At 53.8% G+C, this 27,633-nt stretch overlaps 8 protein-coding genes across 8 annotated transcripts; 1 reads left to right on the plus strand and 7 right to left on the minus strand.

Moving 5' to 3' along the window:
* Window positions 1-1,364: 1,364 nt before the first annotated feature.
* On the minus strand, window positions 1,365-3,512 carry BDP81DRAFT_310281 (kelch domain-containing protein; the record flags this gene model as incomplete). The annotated part of the gene is made up of 1 exon (XM_060583626.1): window positions 1,365-3,512. One exon carries the CDS (start codon window positions 3,510-3,512, stop codon window positions 1,365-1,367), a length of 2,148 nt encoding a protein of 715 aa, XP_060449717.1.
* A 480-nt stretch (window positions 3,513-3,992) lies between these two features.
* Window positions 3,993-4,758, minus strand: BDP81DRAFT_127525 (uncharacterized protein). The gene has a single exon (XM_060581693.1). It carries the CDS (start codon window positions 4,492-4,494, stop codon window positions 4,033-4,035), a length of 462 nt encoding a protein of 153 aa, XP_060449718.1. The 5' UTR covers window positions 4,495-4,758; the 3' UTR covers window positions 3,993-4,032.
* Window positions 4,759-8,816: 4,058 nt separating this feature from the next.
* Window positions 8,817-9,717, minus strand: BDP81DRAFT_418081 (uncharacterized protein). The gene has a single exon (XM_060589678.1). The coding sequence runs from the start codon at window positions 9,667-9,669 to the stop codon at window positions 8,980-8,982; it is 690 nt and encodes a 229-aa protein (XP_060449719.1). The 5' UTR covers window positions 9,670-9,717; the 3' UTR covers window positions 8,817-8,979.
* Window positions 9,718-10,352: 635 nt separating this feature from the next.
* On the minus strand, window positions 10,353-12,571 carry BDP81DRAFT_418082 (FMN-dependent dehydrogenase). Its single transcript, XM_060589679.1, has 4 exons — window positions 12,135-12,571; window positions 12,036-12,069; window positions 11,667-11,980; window positions 10,353-11,599 (listed from the first exon to the last, which is right to left on the minus strand). Exons 1-4 carry the CDS (start codon window positions 12,198-12,200, stop codon window positions 10,532-10,534), a joined length of 1,482 nt encoding a protein of 493 aa, XP_060449720.1. The 5' UTR covers window positions 12,201-12,571; the 3' UTR covers window positions 10,353-10,531.
* Window positions 12,572-13,641: 1,070 nt separating this feature from the next.
* Window positions 13,642-14,114, plus strand: BDP81DRAFT_418084 (uncharacterized protein). The gene has a single exon (XM_060589680.1). It carries the CDS (start codon window positions 13,796-13,798, stop codon window positions 14,027-14,029), a length of 234 nt encoding a protein of 77 aa, XP_060449721.1. The 5' UTR covers window positions 13,642-13,795; the 3' UTR covers window positions 14,030-14,114.
* A 2,025-nt stretch (window positions 14,115-16,139) lies between these two features.
* BDP81DRAFT_310386 (BRO1-like domain-containing protein) lies at window positions 16,140-19,341 on the minus strand (the record flags this gene model as incomplete). The annotated part of the gene is made up of 5 exons (XM_060583634.1): window positions 16,140-16,249; window positions 16,289-17,264; window positions 17,319-18,470; window positions 18,557-18,986; window positions 19,064-19,341. 5 exons carry the CDS (start codon window positions 19,339-19,341, stop codon window positions 16,140-16,142), a joined length of 2,946 nt encoding a protein of 981 aa, XP_060449722.1.
* Window positions 19,342-22,568: 3,227 nt separating this feature from the next.
* Window positions 22,569-24,387, minus strand: BDP81DRAFT_127604 (uncharacterized protein). The gene is made up of 2 exons (XM_060581694.1): window positions 23,998-24,387; window positions 22,569-23,939 (listed from the first exon to the last, which is right to left on the minus strand). The coding sequence occupies exons 1-2, from the start codon at window positions 24,181-24,183 to the stop codon at window positions 22,698-22,700; spliced, it is 1,428 nt and encodes a 475-aa protein (XP_060449723.1). The 5' UTR covers window positions 24,184-24,387; the 3' UTR covers window positions 22,569-22,697.
* Window positions 24,388-24,630: 243 nt separating this feature from the next.
* BDP81DRAFT_418094 (uncharacterized protein) lies at window positions 24,631-25,831 on the minus strand. Its single transcript, XM_060589681.1, has 2 exons — window positions 25,362-25,831; window positions 24,631-25,268 (listed from the first exon to the last, which is right to left on the minus strand). The coding sequence occupies exons 1-2, from the start codon at window positions 25,572-25,574 to the stop codon at window positions 24,939-24,941; spliced, it is 543 nt and encodes a 180-aa protein (XP_060449724.1). The 5' UTR covers window positions 25,575-25,831; the 3' UTR covers window positions 24,631-24,938.
* Between the last annotated feature and the right edge of the window lie 1,802 nt (window positions 25,832-27,633).

The raw sequence follows: 27,633 nt of genomic DNA on the forward strand, positions 1-27,633 counted from the left end.
GAATCCTCTCATTCTCATAGTGACGGTTCAACAACGTGATTGTGATTCTACTATTGTATTTTAGGTGGTTCAAAACCGAGAGATTGGAGTTGCATCCCACCTCCATTTTCCGTTTCTTTTCGAGACCAAGGTGCGTTCCGAACGAGCGTTACCACGTATGGGATTTAGTGGTTGCCGCGGGGGAATTGAGGCTGAGGCCGTGGGGTTAGCTGTAGTATAGCCATCTCATGTTGGGATCAGAATGGTTCGTTATCAGGAGAACTGCTGATAGATGATAGATGCGAGATACTTTGTTTTAGGAAGGGATCTTGCATGGACGGGCGTTGGGGAACTTTGGGGGGGGGGGGGGGCATCTGATGTATCAGTGTATCAGGTGGTGAGCGATGATCCCAACTGCTGCTTCTTCTAGAAATGTTCCGCTCTCAGGCACTTATTGACCAAAAGCCGGCACCGGCTCCGTCTTCATATCCTACTAAAGCTAATTGTCGTGTGGCGCGAACATGGCTTGCTCCATACAATAAATAGCATGCCTCAACTTCACTCTCAAAGGATGCTCCAAGAGTCAGTCACATTGTCATCCACCTGGTTGTCCGATTTGGAGATGGTCGCGTGGTGCACTCAAAGCGGGTCCTCTCTCCAAAAAACGCACAATGTCGTCATCGGCTCAAGGTCATTGCTTCTTTCTTCCTCTTCTTTTCTTTCTTCGGAGCGAACCTCCTCCCGCCAACGGCCGCCTGAGAGTTTGGGAATCGTTGAGACGAACGAAGAGAAACGTTTTGAGCTTCAAGTATGGCATTCTCGAGGAGCATATCCGTATGCACGTGTGAAAGCCAATCGGTCCTCGGCAATCGACTTGTTCACTCAGCACTGGCCTAGCCGTTTTCCAACGGCGTGGGAATGGTGTAAGCCAAGAACGGGGGACAAACTCCCTCTCACTAAGCAGCTATTTTCGATGTAATCACGGCACAGCTTTACGGATGGATTTGGGTAGATAGTAGGTTATATAGGCAATTGTTTTAAAACATGGGAAACATGGAAGATTTCAGAAATTTGAGCTAGGTGCGGTATCACACCATGGGCCATTCTATCTATACCCTCAACGTTGTAGCCGTCAATTGATAAGGGATTACTGGTAGTTCATCATCACCTTCAGCAACATAACACAAGTGCAACCTCTCACATTACCAAACACATCACACTCGGACCCTTCGTATTAACCATTAATTTTTCTTTTTTCTTTCTGGTATCTAATTAAGTATTGTCTAATGTCTAAAATTGTTGCTTCTTTTCTTTCCTCTAATCCCGCTTTCCAAAAAAAAATTATCAGAATTCGCTACATTATTGACGTTCTCTTTTCCACCTTTCTACAAGACAACGTGCACAGTCTTCGCAATGCTAGGCGTGCCCTGCGCATTCGAGACAAAGAGGTAGTAGAACCCAGGAAGCAGGATACCATAGTCCTCGGGCAGCTTGGCAGTGAAGGCCTGACCGTCAACCTGCACGTCGTCAAGCGGGATGCGGCGCTGGTCCGTGTTCGACGAGTGCGTGACGCTACCGGTCCGGATGAGCGTGACCTTGCACCCAGCACCACCGGCCTCGACGCCCTCGACGGAGAAAGTAATCGTCGCGCCGGCCTTGACGGCCTCCTCGCTGACGCCCGAGACGACGGGACGCGCGGCCTTGGAGCCGTCGGCGTTGTACAGGTACGGCGGCTCAAAGATTTCGCCGTCGGCGTGGTCGACAGTCTTGTCGCAGCCGGCGGTCGAGCCCAGGATCTGCTTGACGTAGCACAGGCCGCCGCCGCCCGTGAAGACGGTGGCGTCGGGCATGAGGATCGAGACGGAGTGGTAGTTACGCGGGACGGCCATGGGCGCCATCTGCTTCCACTCCTTGGTCTCCGGGTTGAAGAGCTCGGCAATGAGGATGCCGTCCGTGTTGGTGAAGACGAGGGACTTGCGCTGGCCGCCCGTGACGAGGACCTGGCCGTCGGGGAGGACCACGGCGTTGGCGAAGCCGCGGGGGAAGGCCATGTCCGCCACGCGCTCGACCTCGGACGGGGTGCCCGGCTCACCGATGGTGGTGATGTGGGCGTGCACGGTGGCGTCGCTGTCGGTGTAGTCGGGGCTTCCGCCGGCCGAGAGGATCTTGCCGGCGACGGCGTCGTACATGACCCAGGTGCCGCACATGGCGTCGTCGTCGTCGCGGGTGGCGGCCTTGGTGACGGAGCCGGTGCCCTCGATGCCGAACCAGTGCTGGTCCTTGCCCGGGCCGGCCTGGAAGATGCTGTTGTTCTTCCAGCCAAAGAGCCAGGCGTGGTTGTCCTCGCGCCAGATGCCCTCGTGGTCGTTGGTCAGGATCGGGGTGACGTCGGCGTCGGGGAGGTAGGTCCACTCGTTGGCCTCGGGGTCGTACACCTCGCCGTTCTTGCCCTCGCGCTTGCCAGAGTAGGCTCCGCCAATGGTGAAGATCTTGCCACTGGAGAGGAGGGTAGAGGTCTGGTAGCCGCGGGCGACCTTCAGGTCGGGGCCGCGGGTGAAGTTGTTGGTTGCCGGGTCGTAGATGCTGACGGCGTCGGCGTCGGAGCCGCCCTGGATGACGATGCGGCCGTCCTGGAGCTGGCTGATGGCGGGGCAGAACATGTCGTGGTGGGTGTTGGCGACGGCGCGCTCAGAGATCTGGCCGGTAGCGAAGTTGTAGTCACCATACTGGGTCAAGCCGGAAGCACCGCCAAAGGCGTCGACTCCCCACGAGGAGAAGAACAGCAGTCTGCTGGGCTCGGGGTAGGACGGGACGATATAAGCCGCAACGGGAATCACGGGCAGACGGATGAGGTCACCCCACTTGCCCTGGACGGCCGGGTTGATGTTCTCGGGGACGTGCATGGTGTCGAACTGCTTGTTCTGGACCCAGAAGAGAGACGTCTCGGGCTCGGCAGCCTTGATATGGCAGACGTTGTTGATGTTGTCAAAGACGGCCTTCTTGCAGTTCTGGGTGTTTGAGCAGAGCTCGGCGCAGGCTTGGATGGTCGTCACATCCTGAACAATCTTGGCGCTGTTGCCGGTGTAATCGGTGCCACGGCAGACCTGGTAGTCGACGCTGCCCTTGGGAACTCGGTAGCCCTCCACCTTGAAGGGGCAGGTAGCGAGGAATGTGCCGTCGGCGAAGTCGTTTGTCATGCGGATGGCGTCGAAGCGGTCGTCGGCTGCCCAGTTCATCTCGTTCTTGGTGTCCTTGACGTGGCAAACCTTGAGCTGCTTGTCGTAGACGGCTCTGTTACAGCGAGCATCCTTGTCACAGATCTGAACACACTCGACAGTGGTCTGGACATTTTGGACGTATTGAAGACTGCCACCGCCAAACTGGTAGTCAGAGCCAGGGCAGACGGTGTACTTGACTCCAATGGGCGAATCCCACTCGGCCTCATCGTTCGGGCAGGCCGTGATGGCCGCGGAGGAGAGCCGTGAGAAGAGAGAGGCGGCCGCGATGGCCTTGTATGCGGTTGAACGAACCATGTTGATGTGTTGGTGTTTTTGGAGCTGAACTGCTCGTGTACTAGAGAATGTGGTTCCTCAATGAGATCGAGGCTGTGTATATGTTGGTGTGTTTATGAGTGAGTGTAGTTACTAGACACGTATAAGCAATGAGAGACGTGTGTCTATAATTAAGGATAACACAAAGAGTAAGGAAAGGCACGAGAGGCTACTCGTGAGGGATTGTCGATGAGAGCGGCGTTAAAGAAGAGAGAGATCTCAAAAGGGCAGATAAAGGGAAGAAACTCGACGATATGTATATACACAACTGCCTCGCCGGGCACATCGTGCATCACAGCTCCATCTGCGGCACTTCCGCAGAGGAGAGGACGCTCCAAGAGAGATCCATCTTCGAAATTGTGGAAACTCTGGAGCCCCCAAGCTAGGCTGCGCCATCCCGCAAGTGCATTTATGGCCCGATAGAGTCTGCCGGGGAGTTGGTCCTTCATCGACGCCGAGTCGGCGCTGGCGAATGGCAAGGCTTCCCGAGCCGCGATCCCCATCAAGAAAGAAGATAAGGTGGGAACCTTGCCCAGATGCTAAAGCCAGGCGCTGGCTTTGGGGCCGGGGGGAGGTCCAAGCAGGAAAAGCCCGTGATGTGGGAAAGGCAGGCAGAAGAAATCGTGTGGAAATTCTGAGAAGCCGCCCGGCCATCCATGAAGCTCGTCGTGTTGTTCTGGTTCATTCTCCTTTCATGAGGCCCGTGGCCGCCCGAAACAACAATACGGCTGGCGGTCAGGCACGCCGCACTACGACGACGACGGCGGTCAACCTGAACCCTCGAGCCTCGAACCTTTCCCCCCTTTTGACGTGCCCTTGCGCGGACCCGCAGAGAGCCCCATTGCTGTGGTGGCTGGGATCTCCCTCGGGCTCTCGCCGTGGATCGCATGAGTGATCGTCGAACACTGCCTCGAGCTTTGAGGGTTTGGAGTCTTGACAGAAAAAAATTCGTCTGATCATTCATGCTTGCCAAAGCCTTTCCCGTGTTTCCCACGACACGAGAAAGCTGTCAAATAAGGTTACCCGTCGTCTGATGTGGCGAACACACACATAACACGCACTTTGACTTTAGCCGTCTTGACGTAAACAACTGTGCAACTTGTCAGCATCATCCCGTCAGTGTCGTTCGTGTTGACGTTGGCAAAGTCGGGTCGCCCTGCCATGACCCTTGCAGGCAAGAGAGGACCTCGTCCACGGCCAAGACCAGTGAGTAGATGAACGGAGAAGACCGAGCATTTCAGCGACGACAGCTGGGTCGGGTAGACGCCGACCAGTCAGCATGGTCATGTTCGTCGTTGCTGGTCGCACGTATCCGTCCGCCTTGAAACGCACGTAGTTACTGCCCAGGTTCATCAGGGACAACAATTTTTTTAAAAAAAAAATTGTATTTGGGTTTTGGTGCTGTGTTTCCTCGTATGGATAACGCCACATATTTCCCGAAGGCCCAGATGGTGAGAGTTCGCGTCTTCGTATAAGAGTAGCGTGTTGGACGATCAGCGTGTGACGAAATAAAAGAGGGCACGGGATCGACTCTCTAGAGCGTATGGGAACTCGATAGCGATCCAGATACGATGCCTGTGTGCCTGAGGAGTACCTGGGAAAGGGTTACTGCAACTTTGCAAGACCGGCACAGCCCTACGAAAGCTAGCCGCCGGTAATTTGCGTCGAAACATGGTTGGACGCTGCTTTATCTCTGGAGACGCACAAGAGTCTGCACAAAAATAGAAAGCCGTTCATCCGGTGTGGGAGGCACCCGCCAGGTTTGACCAGGTTGGAGAATAAGACGATAGGGAAGAAAAGAAAACTCCCCCGGAAGTTCTGGCCGGATTCTGAAAGGAGGAATACAGTGTGTGGATCCCGCCCAACTTGGCACTTCCACCCCTGCCTTTTTAGTATGTCGCTAAACCCTCCTGGGACGACGGCCAAGAGATCGTGGAGTCCCCCGGCTCCCCTTTATCGCAAACCGTAATTTCTTTTTTGATTGCATTAGAGTCTCTATGACTCGTATTCTTTACTTCTGCAAGCGCTGAATCGCTCCAACTTTTCAAGTATACTTTGTATACGTCGTCTCCTTTTCTTGGCCAAATATATCCCGTAGCCTCGCCATCTCAGGACAATGCAAAACGGATAGGACGGATGAACGTGCACATAAACATCGTATCCGCCCCATCTCCAGTGCAAATCTCCAATGCACAATGCGTCGTCACTCGTCGTTGTTCGGACTTTGACGTCATACCCGGCGGCGGGTAGTCGGACGGGCCGACCGCGTTGAGGTGGGAGCCGGACATGATGGACGCCGATCGCCGCGAGGAATGGAGGCTCTGCCGTCTTCTCGTATGACTTACAACTCATCCCATCGCTTCCACCGCATTATATTTCCAGGGTGATCGTACATCAACATCGTTGTTATGCCATCGGGATATTGATGGCTTATACCTCTGCCAAAGAGGACTGGAGCTCGACCCAGATTAACAAAGTTAAGCACTAATGGAACTATCATGAGGATTTCTCTCTTGAAACCTCGTGTTCACTAGCTTGCAGGCGCTATGGACGCTCCGGACCCAAACTCCGGAATATCAAGCCACGAACAACGGAATGAGGCCGCGTGGGGGAGTCCCAAGCTCACTTTCCACGGTCATTGCGACTGTAGATACCGCTGATAGACTCGAATACCCTAACCACGCGGGTCAAAATCACGGGAGTGCCTTGTCTTGAGGCCATTGCCTCTTCCGGACCGGCAGTCTCCTCTAGTAATCCCGATAGAGCAATATGGCAATTGCAAGATTCCGTTCAGTGTACCAAAACAGCGAATTCTGTTCTAGCTGCAGGATGATCCGCCCAAATTCAGAAATGACTTGGACGCGGGGTTAATTTCCGACGCAGAAATGCCCCGAAACTTTATTGAACACGATCCTTGGAGTATGCTGCCCAACACATCTGGATACGAGTTGGAAGTGACCTTCCAGGTGTCTCATCATGTCTGCCTGCTCGTGTTGACGGAAAAAAAAAACAGATTCACCGATTCGTAGGCTCGCCGGAGAAGCTTTGATAATGTTTCACCCGCCAGAGCAGTTCAGCAGAATTACTTTTCGAAAGCAGTTGATACTCGTCACGGTACCCTGCAGGTTAGAATAAGTGTTCACTGGCATTAAATCACGGATCGCTCGGGTATTTGCCCTCGCTCAGCAAGCTCTATACCTGATCATCTCTTTCACTGTCACGAAGCCGGAATTGGCTTTCCTGGCCCTCTCAGAAAATACCCTATACATAAATGTCCCCCCTGTGGACGACGTTCCAGGTTTTGCTTAGCAGGCTATTCGAGACAAGTTAGGAGGATGGCCTTGGGCTCTGACACCGTCGCAATGAGCTTGTCGAGTTTCCTGACTTGCGACGTCCTGCATCTGCATGACGGCAGTAGATTACTTTGTCAAGTAGTTCACGTTGACCAGTATGTATCTGGATCTGTCCGCTGCCGTGGGGGTGATCTCTTCCATGAAGTCATACTCCAGGGTTTGATGACAGAAATCTTAGGAGGAAATATTCCTAGTCTTGGGTCTACAGGCGGCATATACCATACATGACTTTATGCAGAGGTCTACGTCTTGCGTGCTCTTCGGCCAGAATACGCGTCCGCGGAGACGGTGAGTCGTGTGCAATAACCAAGATTGCTTCCACCATTCATTTTCATCTCCAAGCACCGACAGTGAAAGACTCAATTCTTCCCAGCCTAGATTCTTCCGCAGTAACATATTGATCACAGAATATACTAGAGATATGGAGTCGAAAGGAAGAGTGGCCTTGTTATTTGAAAGCTGCCCCGTCGTGATAGCATTGTTCTTCTCACAGCGTCGTTGACTAATCTGCGAAAGCTCCAACGCGAAAAAAAAGAAAAAAAAAAGTTGAGAGAGCATAAGAAGATGCGAGATGAAAACTTGGCTCACCACCTGAATGATGCAAGGAGATAGCCGACGATGAGTAACAAGCCGATGAACTTAAGTAGAGCGACTACAGACACCCGAACTACTCAAGTCCTATATGCGATAGGGAAACTATGTGCTGACTTGGTCCTCTTAGGCTGGGAAGAAAGCCAAGAAGTATCCGCTGTCCTACCAGCGGTCTGTTGCTCCTGCATGGCGGTAGTGCATTTAGGAGTTAAAATGCTGCTAGAGTAAGAGTCTTCGATCCCGTCTTATCAACTAAGCCACTGGGAAATACTACGGGAGCAGTTGGTCTTCATCGTCAAGTGCTGGGATTGGTTTGGGTATTTCGCTGATTCCAAATATGCTATCGGTTGAAAACCTTCCTCATACCATGCCAACTCGCCTGTGCAGAGAGAATCAATCTGCGGCTAACAGTGAAAAGGCGGAGGTTATACTTGGAACGAGGCAGGTTGAAGTCTCGAGTACCTATGTGAGAGCCAGAGAGTCCGCGGGGCCTGTCAAGAGAACAAGAGAAGTCCCGAATTGGTGGCAGGCGAGGATGCCCTAATCTAGAGAGTATAAAACCCGTCACACCAGCGCCCATCACTTCACACAAGGCAAGGCATGCATGCGGAAAACGTCGTATTACATCGGAGCGGAGTTGGTCGACGCAGAATGGTTACATCCTTCGTATCTGTCGAGCGTCCGTCGACCTCATTCGTAAGCAATGCTACAAGAATCCCGTTGCCTCTTCTTCCCAACTCATAGCAGGCACTCTTTCACAACTGTTTTCAGTAGAAGCATATTATCCATGGAATACACCATGGATGCCGGATTCTGCACACGGTGAGACCACTTCATTTGAAGTTGAATTCTGAGTACGAAGTGTGGTCTCCAATCCCTTCTTTCAAGCTGGTCGAGAGGCCAACCCAGAGACGACAGGAGATTAACGGCCGCGAAACCAAGCGGGCCCGGCAGCCTGGTCGGCGAAACTCTCACTGAGCGCAAATCCGACCCGTTTTATAGTGACGCGGTGCTCTATGATAGCGGTAATCCCGAATGGTGTTCTGCGTTCTACACAATGGAACTATTGCCGAAGAGTACACCTCAAGTTGACATTTTGTGCTCAGTTGGTTCTCGAAATGTTCCCGGCGCACGAACACGCTCACTTGAAGATGGAGCAGATAGGACAGATTCTCATGTTGAGGGGGCTACTTCTAGTGCCCTATCAAAACAATTATTCTAAACTATTATGAACGCTGGCTCGCCATACGTCAAGGATGCAGGTTGAGAGAGTAGTCCAGTACCAGTTTCAAACTACATGTCTACCTAAGAAGACCACCTAATTATGTGGATGAAACTATGTTTCGGGTATGTGAGAGAGGGTTTTCATTAGATCAAGCTAGCTATTGATGTTTAATTCCTTATGCTTTACGAAGAGGCGGCGCCGAGGACAGTGAGCCAAAGCATCTCGTGCAACTCCGCCGTAGAGCAAGTCGGGGGAAGAAAAGCTCATAGTCTGTCTTGTCTTAGTTGCTTGGTGGCGTTATAGTAGCGAGTAGACTTTTGACTTGAACCTGCGGATGGTACTTATCGTCCTGCTGAAGATTTGGGTACGGATCGGCGTTCGGGGCGAATTCGATGTTCACATTGGGCCCAAAGATCAAGCAGTGCGTCGAACCACCAAAGCGAAAGCATCCGATCGGCTCGCCCTTGGTGAAAGTGTTTTCGGTCTTCTCGAAGAAGTCGACTGACGAGACCTCAGCCATGCCGACCATGCCGATCATGACAATCGCCATGACTCCAATGGCTGGGTTGTCAGCCTGGATCAGAGCCACGCCGCGCTTGGCGACCGCAGAAATACAGCCCTGCGAGAGCTCGTCCGAGGCCTCGTCAGGATCGGACTTGCCCTGGTCGTTATCGAAGCTCCACATGATGGGCACCGAGTAGTACGTGCCGTTGATGATTGCGGGAGGTTGAAAGTACTTGCCAGAGACGGGGGCATGCCAGTTGTGGTAGCTGTCCGCGCCGAGAAACCCTTGGTAGACGGTTGCCGCCGACGAACCGCTTGGCAATCTTGACATCGCCCAGCATGTCGGCAAGACTGTAGTTGGAGCGTTGGTCTTGGTTCTTGACCCAGAATGTGTCCTGGAGGTGGATCTTGCGTTGAATCTCGAAAGGGGTTGACTCGGTTGCGCTGATGATGGCATTATGGTCATCGGGTGAGGCGATGGGTCAAAGGCCGGGAAGGAACTGGCGTGTGAAGCATGAAAACGAGAGCAGCTAGGCTTCAGTACCCATCACCCTCCACTACTTCTCACTACATCTTCAGCCGTATGGTCCAGCTTACGAGCAAATTTGCTGTCTCATGAGAATGTTTGACCGGAGTTGGTTCACATACCGCAGGAATAACGTCCTCCTCCAAGAATGGAGTCTTATTTTCTCAGCCACAACTCACTAGCAAGGCAGCTGAGATGCCACATTCCGCATTCAACTGCCTCTCGCAACAGAAAGAGACCCGCAGCGGCCCGCGCTTAAAGTCAAGCTTAGAGAGTTCAAGACATGTGTCAGCTGGTCGAACGACTCGACTTCGCGAAATCAGACCAAGTCAAAATCTAGAACACGCTCTCTCTTCGGCCGGATCCCCATATCTCGGGGAATTCAGCCACACACACATAGTGTGCATGCTCGTGTGACTAAGACATGTTTAGGAGTGGTACCGAGCTTCCGGAAACAAGCAGTAATATGTGTGGCCATATCGCTCGTCTCATTTTGCTAGCCTCTGCGTGGTCGAAGCATGAGGCAGAAAACGTTCGACAGATAAACGTTGACCCAAAGGCGGAATCTCAAGAGCGGCTCCTCCGACCATTTGCCATCCATGCAGGGCGTCTCGTCACTGGTATTCGGCATGATTCAGGTATTGGTTCGTAGATAGTATCTTGTATATAGGTAGTATATATATCATACATCTGATGCAAAGATCAGGTCTCATGACAAGTCTCAATCGCTCTTAAAAACAAAACACCTTGCCCTCCCACACTCGCTAACACTACGGATGCACCTGTTTCGAAAGGGGCATTTCTACAACTTGGACTTGGGTCTCTGAACCGGCGTCGCCAAGGGGTCGTACACGGCACCCATAAGGTTATCAGACGGCGTAGAGCCGTGGTTGAACAGACTTCGGGTATCAATAAGCGACGGGTTGAGCTGGTCGATGCTCGTGCACCCAATGAGACGCATGTTCATCTCCATCTCGTCCCGGAGCAGCTGCATAGCGCGATCGACACCGTCGAAGCCGTAGCCGGCCATGGCGTACAGGAAAGGCCTGCCGATACCGACACCCTTGGCACCGAGGCACAGCGCCTTGATGATGTCCGTTGCGCGACGGACACCGCCGTCAATGTAAATCTCAATAGCGTTCTCCAAGCCCATGCGGCGCAGCACCGGCATCGTCTCGGCGAGGACCTCGATTCCGGACCGGGCAAAGTCGAGCTGGCGACCACCGTGGTTGGAGAGAACCACACCCTGAACGCCAGCCTCAATGGCCTTGATGACATCCTCGACACGCTGCACACCCTTCAGGATGATGGGCATGTTGGTAATGGACTTGAACCAGGGGATATCCTTCCACGACAGGGCAGGGTCGATAAAGGACGAAATGGCGCGCGCGGCACCCTGGCTCTGGTCCGTCGCTTGGCCCGACTGCACGTTGGCGCCCGGATCGGTGAACTTGGACCGCATATCCTTCTCGCGACGGCCCAGCTGCGGCGCGTCAACGGTGATGAAGAGGCCCTTGCAGCCGCGCGCCTCGGCGTGCTGCACAATCTTCTTCGTGATGGCGCGGTCCTTGTTGACGTAGAGCTGCATCCACTGCACCTGGTCGCCCTCGGCGGCGTCCATGAGCTCGTCAAAGGAGCACGAGGCCAGTGTCGGGATCATCTGGATGACGTTGTGCTTGCGGGAGGCGCGGGTGAGGAGGACCTCGCCTTCGGGGTGGCCCAGCTTGCCGAGCGCGGTGGCGGTGACGTAGAAGGGCATGTCGACCTTTGCGCCGAGCATGGTGGTGGTGAAGTCTACCTTTTCGACGTCGACGAGGATCTGAGGCCTGAACCAGATTCTGTGGAAGGCTCCGTGGTTCTCGCGCAATGTCTACAGCAAATCGAATTAGAGATCGTGTCTGGTCCTCTGTCGGGTGCAAATGGACGGGGCAACCTACAATTTCGTCGTCGGCTGCACTCGAGTAGTATCCCCAAGCCGTCTTCTTCATGACTCTGCGCGCAACGGCCTCAAAGTCCATCAGGTTGTAGCATTGAGACAGCAGCGGCTTCTGCTCGACCCTCTCCAAGCGCTCAACCTCTTCGGGGTCCTCCTCCTTCTCTTCAGCCACTACAGAGGTCATATCGACGGGGCCAAGGTGCTTGGACTGCTCGAGGTACTTGTCGAGAGTGTCGGGCGGGTGGATGGGGTCGAACTCTTCCGTCGCATCTTTGCCGGCATACTTGAGTATGATTTTTGACCCACCGGGGTGCTCTGAGGGACATCGTTAGCAAAGACAGCAGTTGGGGGCCGTCGAAGAGTAACTCACCAGGCAAGAAGTCCGTCACATCGTAGGCTTTGCCCTGTTAGGTTGCCATTGTCAATTGCCTGCCAATTGACAGTAAATCAACACCTAATCACAACTTACGTGAACAATGACCCAGCAAGAGTCGGCACTGTTGTGCTTTGCGATATCGTCACCCTTCAAACCCATTTTGCCTGCTGTTTGCTGCGATTGTCGTGGTTCCGGACGAAGGGACGAAAGTGAATTTGGAGATTATCGACAGGTTGGAAAATCCGGGGTAAAGGCCGATAAAATAGGTAGATCTTTCTCCACGGGGTAGCGTTTGATTTATGGGTGGCTTGGTTGCTGGTCTAGTCGAATCCAAGGTATTTCAAATCAGAGGGGACCGGGAATAGCACGTCCTACAAACACCAATGACGGTCAGAAGAAAAATGGAAGAGAAGCCGAAGCAGATCTAGGGGCCGGAACCAAGAAGAGAAAAAGATGTATGTGTCGTCTCGCTAGTCAGTCCGAGAATCGGGACTCCAAAAAAGTTCTTCTAGGTGGGAAATGTTGGGGGAGGTATCTTCTTGAAGGGGGGGGGATTCAACTTGGAGAAAAGAGGTGGTTGCCGGGGGGCGAAACCCATCAAAGGTCATCAGCTCGCTCTTCATTGTACCGTCGCAGACTGCCGCGCCCCACAGTGGCTCCCGCGCTGCGCTAGCGGCCCATCTCGGGTCAATGGGGTGCGGGGTAATCTGTCGGTGACGTCCTCCACACTTGCACTTCCTCGGTGTAAACTGCTACCGGTCTCCATCCCGGGCTATCCCCGAAAGGCAGTCCGTGCCCACCCACCCGTTCGTTGACTGCAACAACAACGCCAACCGCAATCTGCCCATAAAGTGTGTCCGTTCCTCGCCGTCCCTTTCGGCTTGGAACCCGTTGCTGATACGGATACTCGCGGCTACGGTCCCGAAGGGGGGCGCGGGATGGCCCTTCTTTATCTCAACTACACACGTGCATTTACGCCACTCGAGCCGTCAACGTCAATTAAGTTTCAATCTAATCGTTCCTTTCGACCGGTACCGTGAAGTCTATCCTGATGGGTTTCTATCGTCACCGTTTCGCGTGCGTTGGAAGTCACCACGCAACCTGCTTGCCAAAGTCTAGCTCTAGGGGCAGACAAACCCTCATACGCCGTATTCTCGTCCTTGTCAGCCTCATGATGATCCACGTCCATGCATGCACTATTGAATCAACCGCATTTAGAGCGACGCGGCAAGCGCTCAACAAGGTCAATGTTGGTATATACATCAGCAGAAGCAACCGTACGGTTGAGACGAAGGTCAAAAATCGATTGTATTGCTGCGTGAGGTTGAAGGAGGAGGAATCGGGCGAAGCCCACGATTCCTCGAAGCCCACGATTCCTCCAGAGGTGGTAGGTATGTAAATGGAAGGGCCGTTTGTACGGGCCCATACCGCCTTCCGAGTCCTCCTTTTCTGCAGACTGCCCGTAATCCAACAGTAAAGAACATCCTCAGTCGCAAACTGTCACGAGTCATGGCACGCAGCAATGGGCAAAATAGAATCGAGCAAGGAAAGGTGCTATATAGGAACAAATGAGAGAATCGCGTGACAACGCACGTGATAGGCTGATTACAGAGTGCTGATGCTATTCCTATTTCGTGACAGACTCCGTGAGTGAGTCTCAGACCAGTTCTGGGCCAAAGAAATCTCTGTACCGCAGATTCCAAGACTCTAAGAGAGGGGAGATCTCGGATGCCGATGTCCTCAAGTACACGGGCATGAGCAAAGATACTCTGACCGGGTGGGCGGCCGATCGTCCTGGAGTGGGTGGAAATAGGGCAGCGGGAAGCATCACGGCTGGTAACGCGTCGGGCCTGGGTGGTATGATGGCTGGGTCCGGTTATGGCGGTTGGGGTACGGACGCAAATGGCACCCCGAAGTTCCCACCTACAACCAAGTCCGAGAATCAAGAGTCCAACGATGCGGCGGCTGAGGCTGTGGCTAAGAAATGAACATACCGATATGATTTTACAGATGTGGAGACGCGCAATCAACTTGTACTTCCTTCCCTCTTGCATAGGTGCTTAAGAACAAACGCGTTGGTCGCGTTACGGGCCCTCTTAGCTTGCGCATGTCTGATTTCTCTCCTGATCGTTGGACAGCAGCCACAAGTCTTGAAGTCTCTACCTCAGCACTGCGTCTAGCGATCGGAGAACAGGGGTCACCTCGGTCGCTTCCGAAAGGAGTATGTGGAGTGACTACCCTAACTTTCGGGAACCAGACCAGCGGGTACCAATCAATGACCTTGACGGCAGGAGAGACTTCTGTTGTCAGAGTACCCCCTAGCAACCGCTTTGCCCTCCAGGTGCATTGAGTCAACCAATCAAGCCAGACTTACGCCCAGAAATGTCTTCCGACGTCGCGCCATGGCCCGGTTGAGCTGGGCCAGCCACAAACTGTGTCGTCGCCCGACGCCATCCGTGCTGTTGCTGCCCATCCAGACACCACTATCCAGTCGCGACTCAGCGTTCGCTTGCCCCACAGCGCCGACCTGGGCTCGCCGGCCGTAGAGTCTCAGGAAGAGAAGGCGGGCTACTGCTGTAATCTAGGAGCCGACAGAGATTTACGTTAAGTATAGCGCAAATGAACTGAATTGGAAAGGCTGATAGGAAAGCCGCCTAAAGTCACATGTAACACGTCGCTCGTCTTGATACATACGCATACATTACCCCACCCATTAGCCACATATGCTGCTCCTAACCTCCTATATTTTCATTCAAGAATACAACCACGCAACACTGAAAGCCCAAGAGACGGCAAGTTCTTTTTTTTCTTTTCCCCGTAGATGTGGTACTATACTGCTCAATATGACGCCACTTACTCGCCGTCCCTGCGATAATGAAAACCGACATCCGACAATGTTCGGACCACGTCGGCGGTACCCTGGCGAGACACGCGCGAGTTCCAACGGAGAGTAAAGACGATCTAAGATAAGGTACCGAAAGGATTTTCCGAGCCGTGGTCCAAATGTATGGATGTACGCCCGAAGTGAATACCGCCTGCGGACAAAGGAGCCCTAGGTGCCTAGCTACGGGAATGGCTAACCTCAAAGAACTAGACTACCGTACAGGCCTCTTAGAAACCGCTGGAGGCCCATTCATAGCGTTGATAAATAAATAAAGAAGGTGAGGGGAGCAGCGAAATCGCGTAAGTGAATGACGGCCGAAAAATGAGCTGCCTGCGACTTGATATAGGGCCACCAAACTCCAACTCGCAATCTTCTACCGGCTTTCAACCAATGTCAATCAACCTCTGCTGGACGTATAGACGAGGTGCTGATTCATCGCTTCTACCATCCACCCATCATGAGCCACCTTACCTCACTTGTAGGTAGGCAGGCACCTTCCCCCCCAAACACACAACAATCCCATATATACCCCCTCACCTCCATTCCAGTCACCAGCCAGCAGGCCCCCCCACCCCCCCCCCAAAGGGGAGGTCAGGTCAAAACTGGCTGGTTGGTGGAGTGGTTCAAGTCCACAAGCCTACTTGGTGAAGGTTTTGAAGAGGTCCCGTGTTCGAGTCCCAGCATGTGCACCCAGAGATGTAGCCCCCATTCGCCACTGGGGGGGAGGGAATAGGGAAGGGGGAAGGGGGATGAACTCTTTTGCTTTTTTGGCCTTTCTGATAATTCTAATGAGTGTTTATACCCAGCCAGGCAGGGGTGGGAGGGTATATATGTATGCACCATTCTAGGAGCTCGAGGCGATGGGAGCATATACTGTCTCGACGTCCGTCACATCAATGAGTGGGTGATTCTTTATGCAATTGTGGTCATTTGGTCTATTTAGAAGCCGCTCACTTCTCACTCGGCTTTCCCCTTTTCAACATGTCTTGCCAGTCTGTTGTATCTACTTGCAAGCTTCAACACACCTAAGGCCTATTCAACCCATTGATTTTGCGGTGCCATCCTGCCTGGAACCAACACCCACTTGCTCGCATTAGATGTTAAGCAGCTACCAAAGTCTCAGTTGCGTGCTTCGCTCGAAAGCTACTACCCCTTGAAGTGCTGTCTATGTGCCCAGCTTTCGATCCATCATATTCTAACCAGTCCAGCCACTCTTATTTCCAGTTGTTCAAACCCGCCCAAGGATCGCCCCCCTGTTGAGGTTGAGCTGACCGTGGGTGCGCACTTGATGGGTAAGCACTCTGGGGGTTTTGATGTGGATAGCCTTGTTGCTGTTGCTGCTGTTGTTGATAATCCTGTTGACCGTAGAAAGTCTGCTGAGGGCCCAGTGGCGGAGGACCAGGAGGTGGAGGCGGCGGAACGAACCCGGCAGGCATTTGCTGCTGTTGTTGCTGTGGGTTAGGGAAACTGCCGTACTGCTGGTTCTGATTGAATGAGGTCTGCGTTGGCGGGGGCGAAGCTGGGCCTCGCAAGACAGTTGGACCGAACGTGGACTGGTGGGGAGGCGGTGATGTAGGGCCGGGAGTGCGGCCGTACTGACTCGGATTGTATGCTGGCTGGCCGTATGTGTTCCCCGGCTGAGGCGTGTAAGACTGCGAGGTAGGAGGGGCGGCGAAGCTCGGATACTGCTGCTGGTTTGGAGGCGGGGACTGAGGAACTTGGTACTGACCCGAAAAGTTGGTCTGGGGGTATCGTGGGGTCGAGTTGTTGGCGAAATTCAAGGGCGACGGCGTTGGCCGGTTCGAGGCAGGCTTGGGCGACGGTGCAGGAGGCTCCATGGACATGCGCTCCATCAAGCCCCTCAGACGCTCCCGCTCCAGCTCAGCATGTGCGTCTTTGCGGGTTGACCGTTCCTGCTCAATGCTGTTGAGAAGCTGGGCTCCCTCCGACCGCCTGTTGTTGACAAACGTATCGACGTTCTTCTCAAGGCTTTGAACGGTCTCCTTCATCTCAGCATACCAAGTCTTGGCACCTTGAAGACCAGCCTCCAGGTCGAGGAACTCCTGATATGCCCGTTTGTATTTGTTCATGACAGATGTTCTTTGGCGTTGTACTGTCTCATACTTGCTCTGCTCCGATCGGACTCGCTTGTCCTGCAGCAGCGTGTTGAAGCTGGTCGTCAAGTCCTTCATGAGGGCCGACTGCTTGTGATTGGCCTGCAACAACCTGTTCTGATACGGGCGGAACTTTTCCAACTCTGACTGGAAAAGCTGGTTCTCGTAGTTGGTTATCGACTTTTTGTTGAGAATCAAAATTTCCGAGATATCGTCGTTGTGAACCTGTGGATATTAGTGCAATGTTCAGTTTTCTGCAAGGACTCCCAAAGGACGAACCTTTTCCTTGAGGTCTTTCAACACTTGGTTGCGTTCCCTCTTGATCAGGTTCAGCTTCTTCATGATCTCTTCCACTTTGTGGATTTGATCAACGACACTCGGCCCCCCTTCGTCAAAGTCGACATCTAGCAGGTTTGGTTCGTTGCCCAAAGGACTCGTAACATTGCTCGATTTCCCGCGCACCTTGCTGACGGCATGTTGAAACAGGGATTCGATACTTCCGTGGGTGGCTGCCGCCCTCATCTCCTCGAATTCGCCTTCATTCTGCCTTAATTTTGCTGCCAGTTGGTTGTCGCTTCTCGCTGCCTCTTCCAACGCTTCTCGGTAGTTCCTGATATCGCTTCGCAGGGTCGATGTCAATCTCGAACTTGGTTGCTGGGTCCATTCGTTCTCGTATTTGGAACGCATCTTTTCGCACACACTTTCTTCCATATCCAGTTGTTTCGTGTTCTTATCCAGAGTGTTCACAATGATATCCTTGTCGGATCTCAAGATATCGAAAATGGCGGCGGGATCTTCATGCCCCGCAACGTCTTCGCACCAGGTCCTGAACTCTTCGTCCGGCATGATTTCTTGATCGAAACCACCCTTGAGAACCTGCAGAGCGCCGGGGAGCCTCAGGTAATCCAGACTTGCTGCCATTTCACTGTTCGCCGTGTCTACTCGTTCCGTCTCAGCTCTGATCAACTTGGCCTTCTCCTCGTCGTAGAGACTGGCCGATTCCGTCACAGCCAGGGGCACAATCTTGGAGAAAAGGTCCGGCCCCGTAATGCGCTGAATATCTTGGCCGGCGTAGAGCTCGCTAACAGGAATTGGTTTCGACGCAGGGAGCTTCGGGACGGGTGGAAGGCTGGCCTCCGCGGGAACGGTTTGGTGATAGATGAAATCGTTATCCTTGCTGAATTCCTTGAGCTTGTCCTGGACAGTCGACAGATGCCGTTTACTAAACTCGACTAAAAGCCCACCGGTCTCGGCGCCGAGATTCGAGCTCGGGGGTACTGAGTTGGGGAAATTGGTGGCGATGCGGTTTGCCTCCTTGCCCTGGGTCTCTGCAGCTTGGAGTCTAGCGACAGCAGTTCCATGTTGACCAGCTTCGTCGTCGGCGAGGGCCTGGTAGTATTGCGACATGGAGCTCAGGAGGTTGAATTTTACCTACGTCTGTTAGCAAAAGCCACAGCATTTGGTTGCAAACCACCCCTGATAGAAGTGGCGGAGGACACTGTGCTAGCAATTCTTACCTGAACCATGAGAAGCCAGACTTTCTCGAATATGGCTCTATTGAAGTTGTCCTGGACACCTTCAACAGCTTGGCCGTACAAGTACGCCGCCTGGCTGGAGAGCTTGGCCAGCAAGGCCACCTTCTTTTGATCCGCCACTTGTTTCTCTAGGAAAACCTCTTGAGCCTGTGCCAACATGATTGAGATGAGGGTTTTGACGGTTTCGCGGCTAAGGTCGGACGAAGGTGCGTGGAGGAAGTTCTCGTTGATGTAAGTGAACATGCCGGCGGAGGCCTGGAAGGAGTGGTACGCGGCCTTGAGACCTGACTCTTCGGATCTCGTTTGGTGGGCGGCGTGGCATGATAGGACGGCGGAGATGTTGAATATTATGGAAGCCTTTTCGAAAGCGAGCGAGTATTGGGCCGTCGATTTGTGTGTAAAGGCATCGAACCTGCGAAGCGCTACATGTCAGTATGGTCAAGCGGCGCGTTGGGCCGCGAGACACAGCAGGAGCGACGGAAGACGTACCAAGTGAAGGAGATCTTGATGTGTTGCTCATCGACAGGAAAGCGCAGGTCGAGGAGCTCGAGCTGACCGTAGTATCTGTAGAGCATATCGCGGCCCGAGGTGCTGTCCTTGCCGGCGCCTCTCACATCCTGTCGCAGACGATTGAGGGTGGCGCACTCCTCGGCATAGCGCTCAGGATCATCGCCGTATGTGTCCCTGATATAATCCTTCAGCGGGGTGACCCAGTCGATTTCGTTTGTGGCCTTGAGAGGCGAGGAGATCATGGGCGACTGCATCATTTTGAAAGACGGCGACGAGGCCAGCTCCGAAGACGAGGTTTCGGCCCGGGGAATCGCGGGGATGTCGCGGGGGACAGTGAATCGCAGTCGGAGGGGTGGTTTGCTGTGATGGGCAGCCTCGTTCAAATGTCTTGATGATTGGGTGGCATACGGGGCCTTGTCAGAGGTGGCCTTGGGAAGAAAAAGGTGACGGGCTGGAGATGGACGGATGCAGCTCTCCGGTCAGGTCGCTGGGCAGGTTGCTGGTTGCTGGTTGCTGTTTGCTGTCTGTCTTGCCGTGGCGGGCGGAGTGCGGGGTGGGGGCGGGCAGCGACGATTGAAGGAGCCCAGAATGGTGGCAGCTCAGTCGGGTGCAGTTGAGAGTCAGTGCACCCAAGCTCAATCGCGAGTACGTACTTCCGTCTCTCTGTCAGGTCAGGCCAGGTCAGAAACGTCAGGTACCCGATGTGAATACGTGTGTTCGGTTGCTGGTGAACAGAGGTAGACCCGGTTTGTGGTGCTGCTGGCTGCTGGTTGATGGAGAAGGATGCCCGCCGTCGTCGTCGGGTAGTTGCTCTCGGCGGCGCTGATGGCGCTGGCTGATGTGGGTTGCTGTTCTGCGACCGGCCTTAAGTTTTGGTGCCTGTTCAGGATGAGGTGCAGATTGACTGAGGAATGTTGGTGTGGTAGTACGACAGTTTGCGACGGATTGTCTTGCAAAGGTGGCAACAATATCGTTGTATTCTTCTCTCTTTCTTTCTTTCTTTCTTTCTCTCTGGCTATTGTTTGTGAAGAAATGTACCAGACTCGTGTTCCTGTGAGGTCATAATGCTGGGGGACCTGGTGAGATGAGGGACTGCCGGTAATTTAGACAGAGGAGGGCCTAAAGAGGAGTTTCTTGGGAAGGGCGGGGCAGCTTTCGTGTGTCCGACCGAGATGGCTCGGCGTCGTCAGGCGTCTCGTTTTCGTCTTCAAACACCTAAACAGCCCAGGTTTTGCGCCTCTGGCGGTGGCGGTACCGGATTGTCGGTGATATATGCTTGGTTGACGAAGCGCCCAAGCCTCGGAGATTGGAGGCAAGTAAATGTCTGCACCTTGTTCATTCGTCGCCGTCTTCTTGTTGCACTGCTCAGCTTAGCCTCGTGTGAGTGGTGTTGACGTTGGCGCATAACGTGTACCTCACGGCTACTGGGAGAGGGTACGTTGGGCTGTCTTACGTAGCCGCCAGGCAGTGAGAATTGTCCACCACGAGCCGGGGATGTTCCTGGCTTTTTGGCGGGGGCCGAGACGAGGGTGCGAACCGTCAGTCACACTTGGCTCACAAGCGAACTGTGAGGAGAGTAAGTACGGAGTAAACTCTCTATCCCTCTTCCATGGCTTCTCTTTAGGCAACTCCTTACACTTCAACTGATTCAACGCAAATCACGGCACCTCACGCAGGGTCAACAGTGACAGTTCTCCATGATCCGTCAGTCCACTAGACAATTCAGCCGTAGCCAAGCGCTCTCGACCTACCCTCGATCGGGCATCTATCTAAACGCGCCTATCCCGACTCTTTGGTGCCAATATCACCAAGCAACGTCAAGCACCATGAGACCTCAAATCCACCTTTGCCTGGGGTCCCAATCACCTCACCGTACATCAGGTTACCTCGCCTATCGCGTCGACATGCCCAGATGGCCTATCCCTCATCTCTGGCGGGATCACAGTGAGACGTTGCCCAATGCAACTCTCCTCCGTCTCTCGCATGCTCCCTCACTCCACTCCCGATAGTTTGCTCCGAACAATTCGGCCAAGCTAACTCTCGCCTGGCCGTCTCATGATATCCATGTGGTTCCGTTCCGTTCCACCTTGGCCAGACCGCACCGTCTGCTCATCACGGTACCATCGCTGCTTACATGTACGTCCCGATGTCTTTCTGCATGTAAGCACAGCTTCGCCGAAGAGCGGTGATCTGACATTCCAAGCGAGCGCAACGAATTCACGCGCAATTTCTTCCACTCAACCAAACATTGGAATAGAGAAAACACACCATGGTCCTTCACCGCAGAGAAATGCAGCTCGACGACGCGATGCCCCTTCAATACCAGCAGAATCCATCCGCAATCCCACTAACACCCACAAGCACACTTCACCTAAACCTCGACAACCCACGTTTCCGCAACCACATTGGCCCCGGCCCTCATGCAAGTGACGGGCCACCCAATATCCGTACCTTAGCTACCCCTCCGCCCGGGCCTCCCATTGGTCGCCGGCGGCCGGCGCTTCGTGGCCCCACTCTCAAGGACCCGAGCCAGGACCAGGTAACAGGCCCGAACGGCCCGCTCCTTGCAAGGGCCCCCGTCTTTCCATTCTTTGTGGCAATTTTCCCTCAACAGCCATCCGTTGCTTTCAGTTTCTTCTTGCGCGGCAAGACGCCGTTCCTGCGGTCAAAACCAACCAGACTTTTCCTTGCGCATCACGGCGCTCACATGGATTTCATGCGTCTCATCGTCTAGATTTTTAAGCGCCCCGCGTCACAACCAGGCGCCGTCTCGAGTTTTGAACTTCTCCCGTAGCATTTCATTCTGCTCAAAGTTATTGATGAAAAGTTGTTATATACTTTCTTCATTGATTGGGTGTGGTCCTTTTATAAATAATCTGAGGTGAGTGGCCTCCGCGGGGAGCTGGCTTGTCCTTCTTTCCTCCCCTCCTCTCCCCCTTTCTCTCCCCCTTTCTCTCTTCTCCTATGGTCTATACTACACTGTACACTTTTCTTAGTCATGTTAATAATACAATCGAGCAAAGCAATGAGGCTTTCTCCATAAACCAAACAAACATGGGCTGGCAACCTCCCCCCCTCTTTCTGCCGACGAAACGTCGGGATTACACAGAACAAGATAGAAGCCAGAAACGAAAACCTTTGTAAACACCTGCCATGCAAGATCCTCCAACCTTCAGTTTCTATGATCAAACCGGGAAGAAAGGTCGCGTCTGCACCGCCAAGGCCCCCGAGATATGGTACAAGGACAAGCAGCGAACCGGTAGCTCAAGATGAGTCGCCGGAGCTTTAAGAGCCCTACTTGGACTCGTCCTTCTTCTCGTCCGTCTTCTTATCCGTTGTCGATTTGTCTGCTGCATCGTCACCGGGCTTCTGGTGAGCCGGGTGGTTCGTCAGGGTATGCCACATGGACTTGAGAAAGCCCTCGTTCTTGTGGGTCTCGGAGTCGTCGGGCGAAGCTGGCTGGGTTCTACTTTCGGGAATTAGTACAAAACGGGGCGTTCGAGGTGTCCTGGGATTAGGACTGTATAAGGGAGAAGAGAGAAAGAGCCTGGCAACGGCAGCTCGCTTGTGTTCGCGCGCAAGGAAGGGAAGGAAAAAAGAAAAAAAAAAAAACTCACCCCTGGGGAGTGACGTTCATAATCTTCCGCGCCGTCTTGTCTCCCATCTCGTTCGCCAGCATCTCCACCAGCGTACGCTGGTTCGCGCTCAGGTACTTGGGCATATTCACCCGGAACTCCACCTTGAGGTCGCCGGAGCCGCCTCTTCTGCCGTTGAGCTTGTTCATGCCCATGCCGGAAAGCGTCAGCTTGTCGCCCGTGTTGGTTCCCGTCGCCACCTTGACATTGACCTGCCCATCAAGCGTCGGCACCGTGACCTCGCCGCCGAGCATCGCCGTCGTAATGGGGATGCTGGCCGTGTACAAGATATCAGAACCCGCACGACGGAACTTGGGATCCGTCGCGACGCGCACAAAGACGTAGAGGTCGCCCTTTTGCGTCCGCATGCCGGCCTCGGCGTTCTTGCCCGTGACAGGCGCATCGCCCGCGCCGTCGACGCGCAGCCGCATCCCGTCCTCGATTCCCGCGGGGATGTCGACCGTAATAGTCTTGCGCTCCCTCACGACACCGTTGCCCGCGCACGACCTGCACTCTGACCCGCGGGGGATCGTCGTGCCCGTCCCGCCGCAGCTCCCGCACGTCGACGCCATCTGGAACCCGCCGTTCATGAAGTGCACCCGGGTACCCGTTCCGTTGCACGACTTGCACGCCGACCTCTTTGTGCCCTGCTTGAGTCCGCTGCCCGTACACGTCCCGCACCCCGTCAGGGGCGTCACCGTGATCGTCTTGCTCGTTCCCTTGGCCGCCTCCATGAAGGATATGCTCGACTGCACCTCAATGTTGTCGCCCACCAGGATTTCCTGCTGGAAGGGGTTCTGTCCTCTGCCGCCGGCGCCGGCGCCGCGGCGTCCGAATCCTTGGCCGCCCGTGAAGGCGGAGAAGATGTCGTCAAAGTTGAAGCCGCCGGCGCCGCCGAAGCCTCCCTGCCCTCCGAACCCGCCGCCGAATGGGTTTCCAGCGCCTCCGAACGGGTCGCCGCCGCCGCCGCTGGGGTCGAAGCCGGCAGCGCCGTACTGGTCGAATTGCTGCTTCTTCTTGGGGTCGGACAGGATCTCGTATGCGCTCTGGATCTCGCCAAACTTCTCCTTCGCTCCGGCATCCTTGTTCGTGTCGGGATGGTATTTCTTTGCTAGGCCGTAGTATGCCTTCTTGATGTCGCCCGCAGATGCTGATTTGTCAACACCCAAAGTCTTGTAGGGGTCGCTCGGTGCGAGGTTGGTGGATGTCGCATGGAATGCCTAAAGAAGTCAACATTCAACAGGCTGTTTTGATACTCTAGCAAGCAGTATTACTTACACGTTTGGATGAGGGAGCTTGAGATGTCACCCGGGAAGCTAGAGGCTTCGTGGGTCTAACGGTACAAGTGACGGTGTGGATTTGGGCGCGTTTGCAGACAGCATCCTTGAGCTTGGATTGCCTAGAAATACGGCTGGACAGCAGACGGCCCGGGGCCGCTGCCTTTGTAAGAATGCTTGCATTCATTGTGAAGCTTGTCGAATCATCTGAAAGCAGTGTGTCGTAGATTTTAGGCGGTTAAATTAGACCTGGGGATGCGGAAAAAGCATCAACGTCCAAGTGGAACTCTCCCGCAAATTCTTTGCCCTTCGATGCCATTGGAGACGGGATGATATCAACTTTTTTTTGGCCCGATGCTAAGCCGAAAGACGGTGATTGCCTCAGGCACCTGCAGCAAGAAGGGCGCGGGTGAGTGCAGGGGGACCGGGGGTAATTTGGGTAAGTAAAATGGGGGTAACTGCTGCACCTCAAGCTTCACGTCAGCAATTGGGATGGCTTTAAGTGGCTCGCGAACACGCCCCACAGCCCACAGGTGGAAATTCGCGGCTACGTCTGGGGGATGCGCGTTGTGCAGTGCATGAAAGCCTTCGGTGCGCCGGGACTCGGAGGAGCAGCCGGGGCAAATCAAGGCGCGCAGTGTCCAAATAATTGCAGATTTCTGAAAACTCTCCCGATCCAAAACTCCATATATCATTACTGTGATAGATCATAGCCATGTAAAAAAAAAAAAAAAAATTAGTAAAAAATTTGAGACAAAGGATCTGGTCTTTGTCGTCTATCGTCATGGGGGTTTCCTGCCCACGGTGAGGTATCATTATGCAGTCCGAAATCGCCCAAACGGCCGGCGTGGCTCTATGCTCCGGTGACACAAGTGTACCCGTCAACCAACTTCGTTCGATGCGTGTAAATCCCAAAAAGTAGTCATTCCGTCATTAAGGTCTTTAAGCGTCGTGCGATTTCGAATTCGATTTTCGGTGGCGGTCGCTTTTGGTTATGGCGTGGCTCCTGACTTTGTGAATAAAGTCGACGATGACATCGTTTTCTTGTATTCCGACACCGTTGAAGTGTTTCCGCACCGTCATCGCTAATTGTTCCTTGCTCTGCCGTCTATTCTCCTTCTTTCGAGCCATCGTTGGGGAGTGTAGGCCAATTCCGCCAGGTCGCGAAAGAACCAATTGACGGTACGAGCACGAGAAAGAGGTAGGAGTATTGAGGTGATGCTCGCGACGGTATGCATGGAGTGTGTCTCGCTCAAAGGTTTTCCATTGAATCTGAAAAATTACAGTGTTAGCCGGTAGTTCTACGAGGCTGGGACGCTGCCTATGTGGGTATGGCGAGGTTGAAGGGGTGAGGTGCATTCTTACGCCTGGATTTTGAGCAGCCTCCTTGGCCGTGGTGGGAGCATCCGCAGGAGCGTTGGCATTTGTAACTTCTCGCAATTGAGAACCCGTCGAGCTGGCCACACGACGAAGCTTGCCGTTCGAGTGACCACCAGAACCAGACGTGTGCTTCTCTTTGGTGTTTGTGTTCTCGGACTTTGTGTCGTCGTGAGCGACCTTTGAAGATTTGGGTGCCATGACGGTGGTAGGAATAAAATGAGGATTTGCCGAGGCTGTCGGAGCTGATTTGGTACAGGTCGCAGGAACTGGAGAGAGAGAGAGAGAAATAGAGAGGCGTGCCTTGGTATCACATCGTACTCGAGAATGAAGATTGAGGAGAAAACGGTGTGAGGGGGGGAAAGAGAGGCAGGGTCGGGGCGCGGGAGAGTGGAAGCGTGGATGTGTGGACGAGAAGGGGATTTTTTCTCACGTCATGGCACCAAACAGCCGGCGGCGCCTCTGTTGGTTGCTGGTTGCCCCTGGCCTTGCCTGCCTCGAGGAGCGAGCTGCGGGGCGGCCACTGGCGGCATGGCGGAATTCGGGGTCTGGCGTGAACTCTGAACAGCGAGCACTGGACAGCTGGAGAGGCACGAGAGGTTGTGCCTGGAAAAGTTGGGCCCCCGTTGCTGGCGTCAATGTGGTGCGACATCGGTACGTATACGAAAGTGGTGCTTGAAATGCCATCCTCCGTTATTCAGGCCGGTGGTCTGCTTACCTAAGTTGAGGGGTGTAAGTCGGCTCCGGAGCAAATTTTCAGCTTCAGCCTAATTGGGATAGCGCAATGGTGGACCCACCTCGATGTGAAGTTCCATCGGCCCCTCACTGTTTTCCCGCGCGGTCCAAAGTCACGACGTCTATCCCACTTCGTCCTTTCATCAGCAAACACATTCTGATACTTCAGACTCGTGGAAATCAGACGCTCTTCACCAATATCAAACCTCAAGGCAAACTCAACAGCTTCGACTTTCACCATCTGCTAATGATGAATAACATGGAAGCAATGATCTCGAATCACCATGCTATCTTCAACCGCAAGCCAGTGACTACCATGCTACGTACCAACGAGCAGAATGGAGACTTGGATTGACAAGTTGCCAAATCCAGGGGCAGCATATCAAGCTTTCGATTGGAAAAGCTTCCGTCCGCCAGAACACAGTACCTATCCAGCAGAGCTTTAGATTTAAGGCCGTTGTGCGCCCATTGATTGACGTCTGCTTGCACGGGGAAATCCCCTTTGACAAACTCAACCCCAATTTCCCCACATCGAGGGAGGCCGAGTCTTGGCTGCACGAACACATCGGCCGCGCCCGCGAGCACCAAGGGAGGTTCTCCTCCATTCTTGGCCTCCTGGTCGAGCCAGCTTGCCAGGGCATCTCAATACCTCCAGGGCTCCCGGCCATACAGATAGATACCCGAGTCACAGTACGGCCCGCGAGATGTGCCCGACAAGACTGTGTCTGGGTTTCCATCCCCCACGCTGTACGAAACACTAGGTGTGGCTGGCCCAGTAGCTTGGGCGACCATCTCGCACGTAATTGAATCTTTGCACGAGGGTCATCCCACATCGAGACGCAGGTGGACCAAGAGACCCCCAAACTTTCTTTCGACGCCAGACTTGGGAGCCCCACGACGTTCTATCTGCTCTACCTATTCCTCAACTAATATCGAAACTAACTACGCAGGCTAGACAAGAAGGAATAGTGTCTGCTTTGAGGTTTCGAAATTTCGCCGAGTCATTTGACTGACGCCCTGGTCGTGCCAAAGGCTTCGAGAAGGGGGGCTGGCTACCCAATCGATACATGATCGGGCATCCTCATTCGAACACGCATCGGCGTGCGGATTGGTCAGGTGTCGAACCTGTCTACAGCTCCAACCCGCAAGGACATGCGCAAGTGGCACGCTTTCGATGAGAAACCTGAACCCTCACGACCCTTTGCCCGCCGTAGGCGCTACAAAGATCTACCAATTCTATTGCCTCGCAAAACATTGATGGAATGACTAGGCGAATCGTCCAGAGAACCTCAACTCCAAAACCACCACAGAAAACCATCAGCTTGCTGTTCGTTGAATATACTTCCGAACTATGGCTTACTAGGAGATCATTTAGTTGTTACCCTCACCCTTGAGGGGCCACTGCGTGCGAAGGAGCCCTTGTCCCTGCTGAAGCTCACCGTGGGTGGAGCCGACGGTCTGTGGTTCTCCTCCAACAGGTGCTGACCGACGATCAGCTATATATCCCTGCAACCACCTCCACCAC

This window comes from Colletotrichum phormii, assembly GCF_030913505.1.
Source record: "Colletotrichum phormii strain CBS 102054 chromosome Unknown BDP81scaffold_3, whole genome shotgun sequence".
In the NCBI taxonomy this organism is placed as follows: domain Eukaryota; kingdom Fungi; phylum Ascomycota; class Sordariomycetes; order Glomerellales; family Glomerellaceae; genus Colletotrichum; species Colletotrichum phormii.

Excerpts from the sequence above, each read along its gene's own strand:
- BDP81DRAFT_127525 (XM_060581693.1), bottom strand. The coding sequence starts at position 4,494 with ATGAATGATCAGACGAATTTTTTTCTGTCAAGACTCCAAACCCTCAAA.
- BDP81DRAFT_418081 (XM_060589678.1), bottom strand. The coding sequence starts at position 9,669 with ATGACCATAATGCCATCATCAGCGCAACCGAGTCAACCCCTTTCGAGA.
- BDP81DRAFT_418082 (XM_060589679.1), bottom strand. The coding sequence starts at position 12,200 with ATGGGTTTGAAGGGTGACGATATCGCAAAGCACAACAGTGCCGACTCT. Across the intron at positions 12,070-12,134 it reads CTTGCTGGGTCATTGTTCAC|GGCAAAGCCTACGATGTGAC; the intron begins GTAAGTTGTGAT and ends GCAACCTAACAG. Across the intron at positions 11,981-12,035 it reads TGTGACGGACTTCTTGCCTG|AGCACCCCGGTGGGTCAAAA; the intron begins GTGAGTTACTCT and ends GATGTCCCTCAG.
- BDP81DRAFT_418084 (XM_060589680.1), top strand. The coding sequence starts at position 13,796 with ATGAGCAAAGATACTCTGACCGGGTGGGCGGCCGATCGTCCTGGAGTG.
- BDP81DRAFT_127604 (XM_060581694.1), bottom strand. The coding sequence starts at position 24,183 with ATGAATGCAAGCATTCTTACAAAGGCAGCGGCCCCGGGCCGTCTGCTG. Across the intron at positions 23,940-23,997 it reads AAGCTCCCTCATCCAAACGT|GCATTCCATGCGACATCCAC; the intron begins GTAAGTAATACT and ends TGACTTCTTTAG.
- BDP81DRAFT_418094 (XM_060589681.1), bottom strand. The coding sequence starts at position 25,574 with ATGGCACCCAAATCTTCAAAGGTCGCTCACGACGACACAAAGTCCGAG. Across the intron at positions 25,269-25,361 it reads AGGCTGCTCAAAATCCAGGC|ATTCAATGGAAAACCTTTGA; the intron begins GTAAGAATGCAC and ends GTAATTTTTCAG.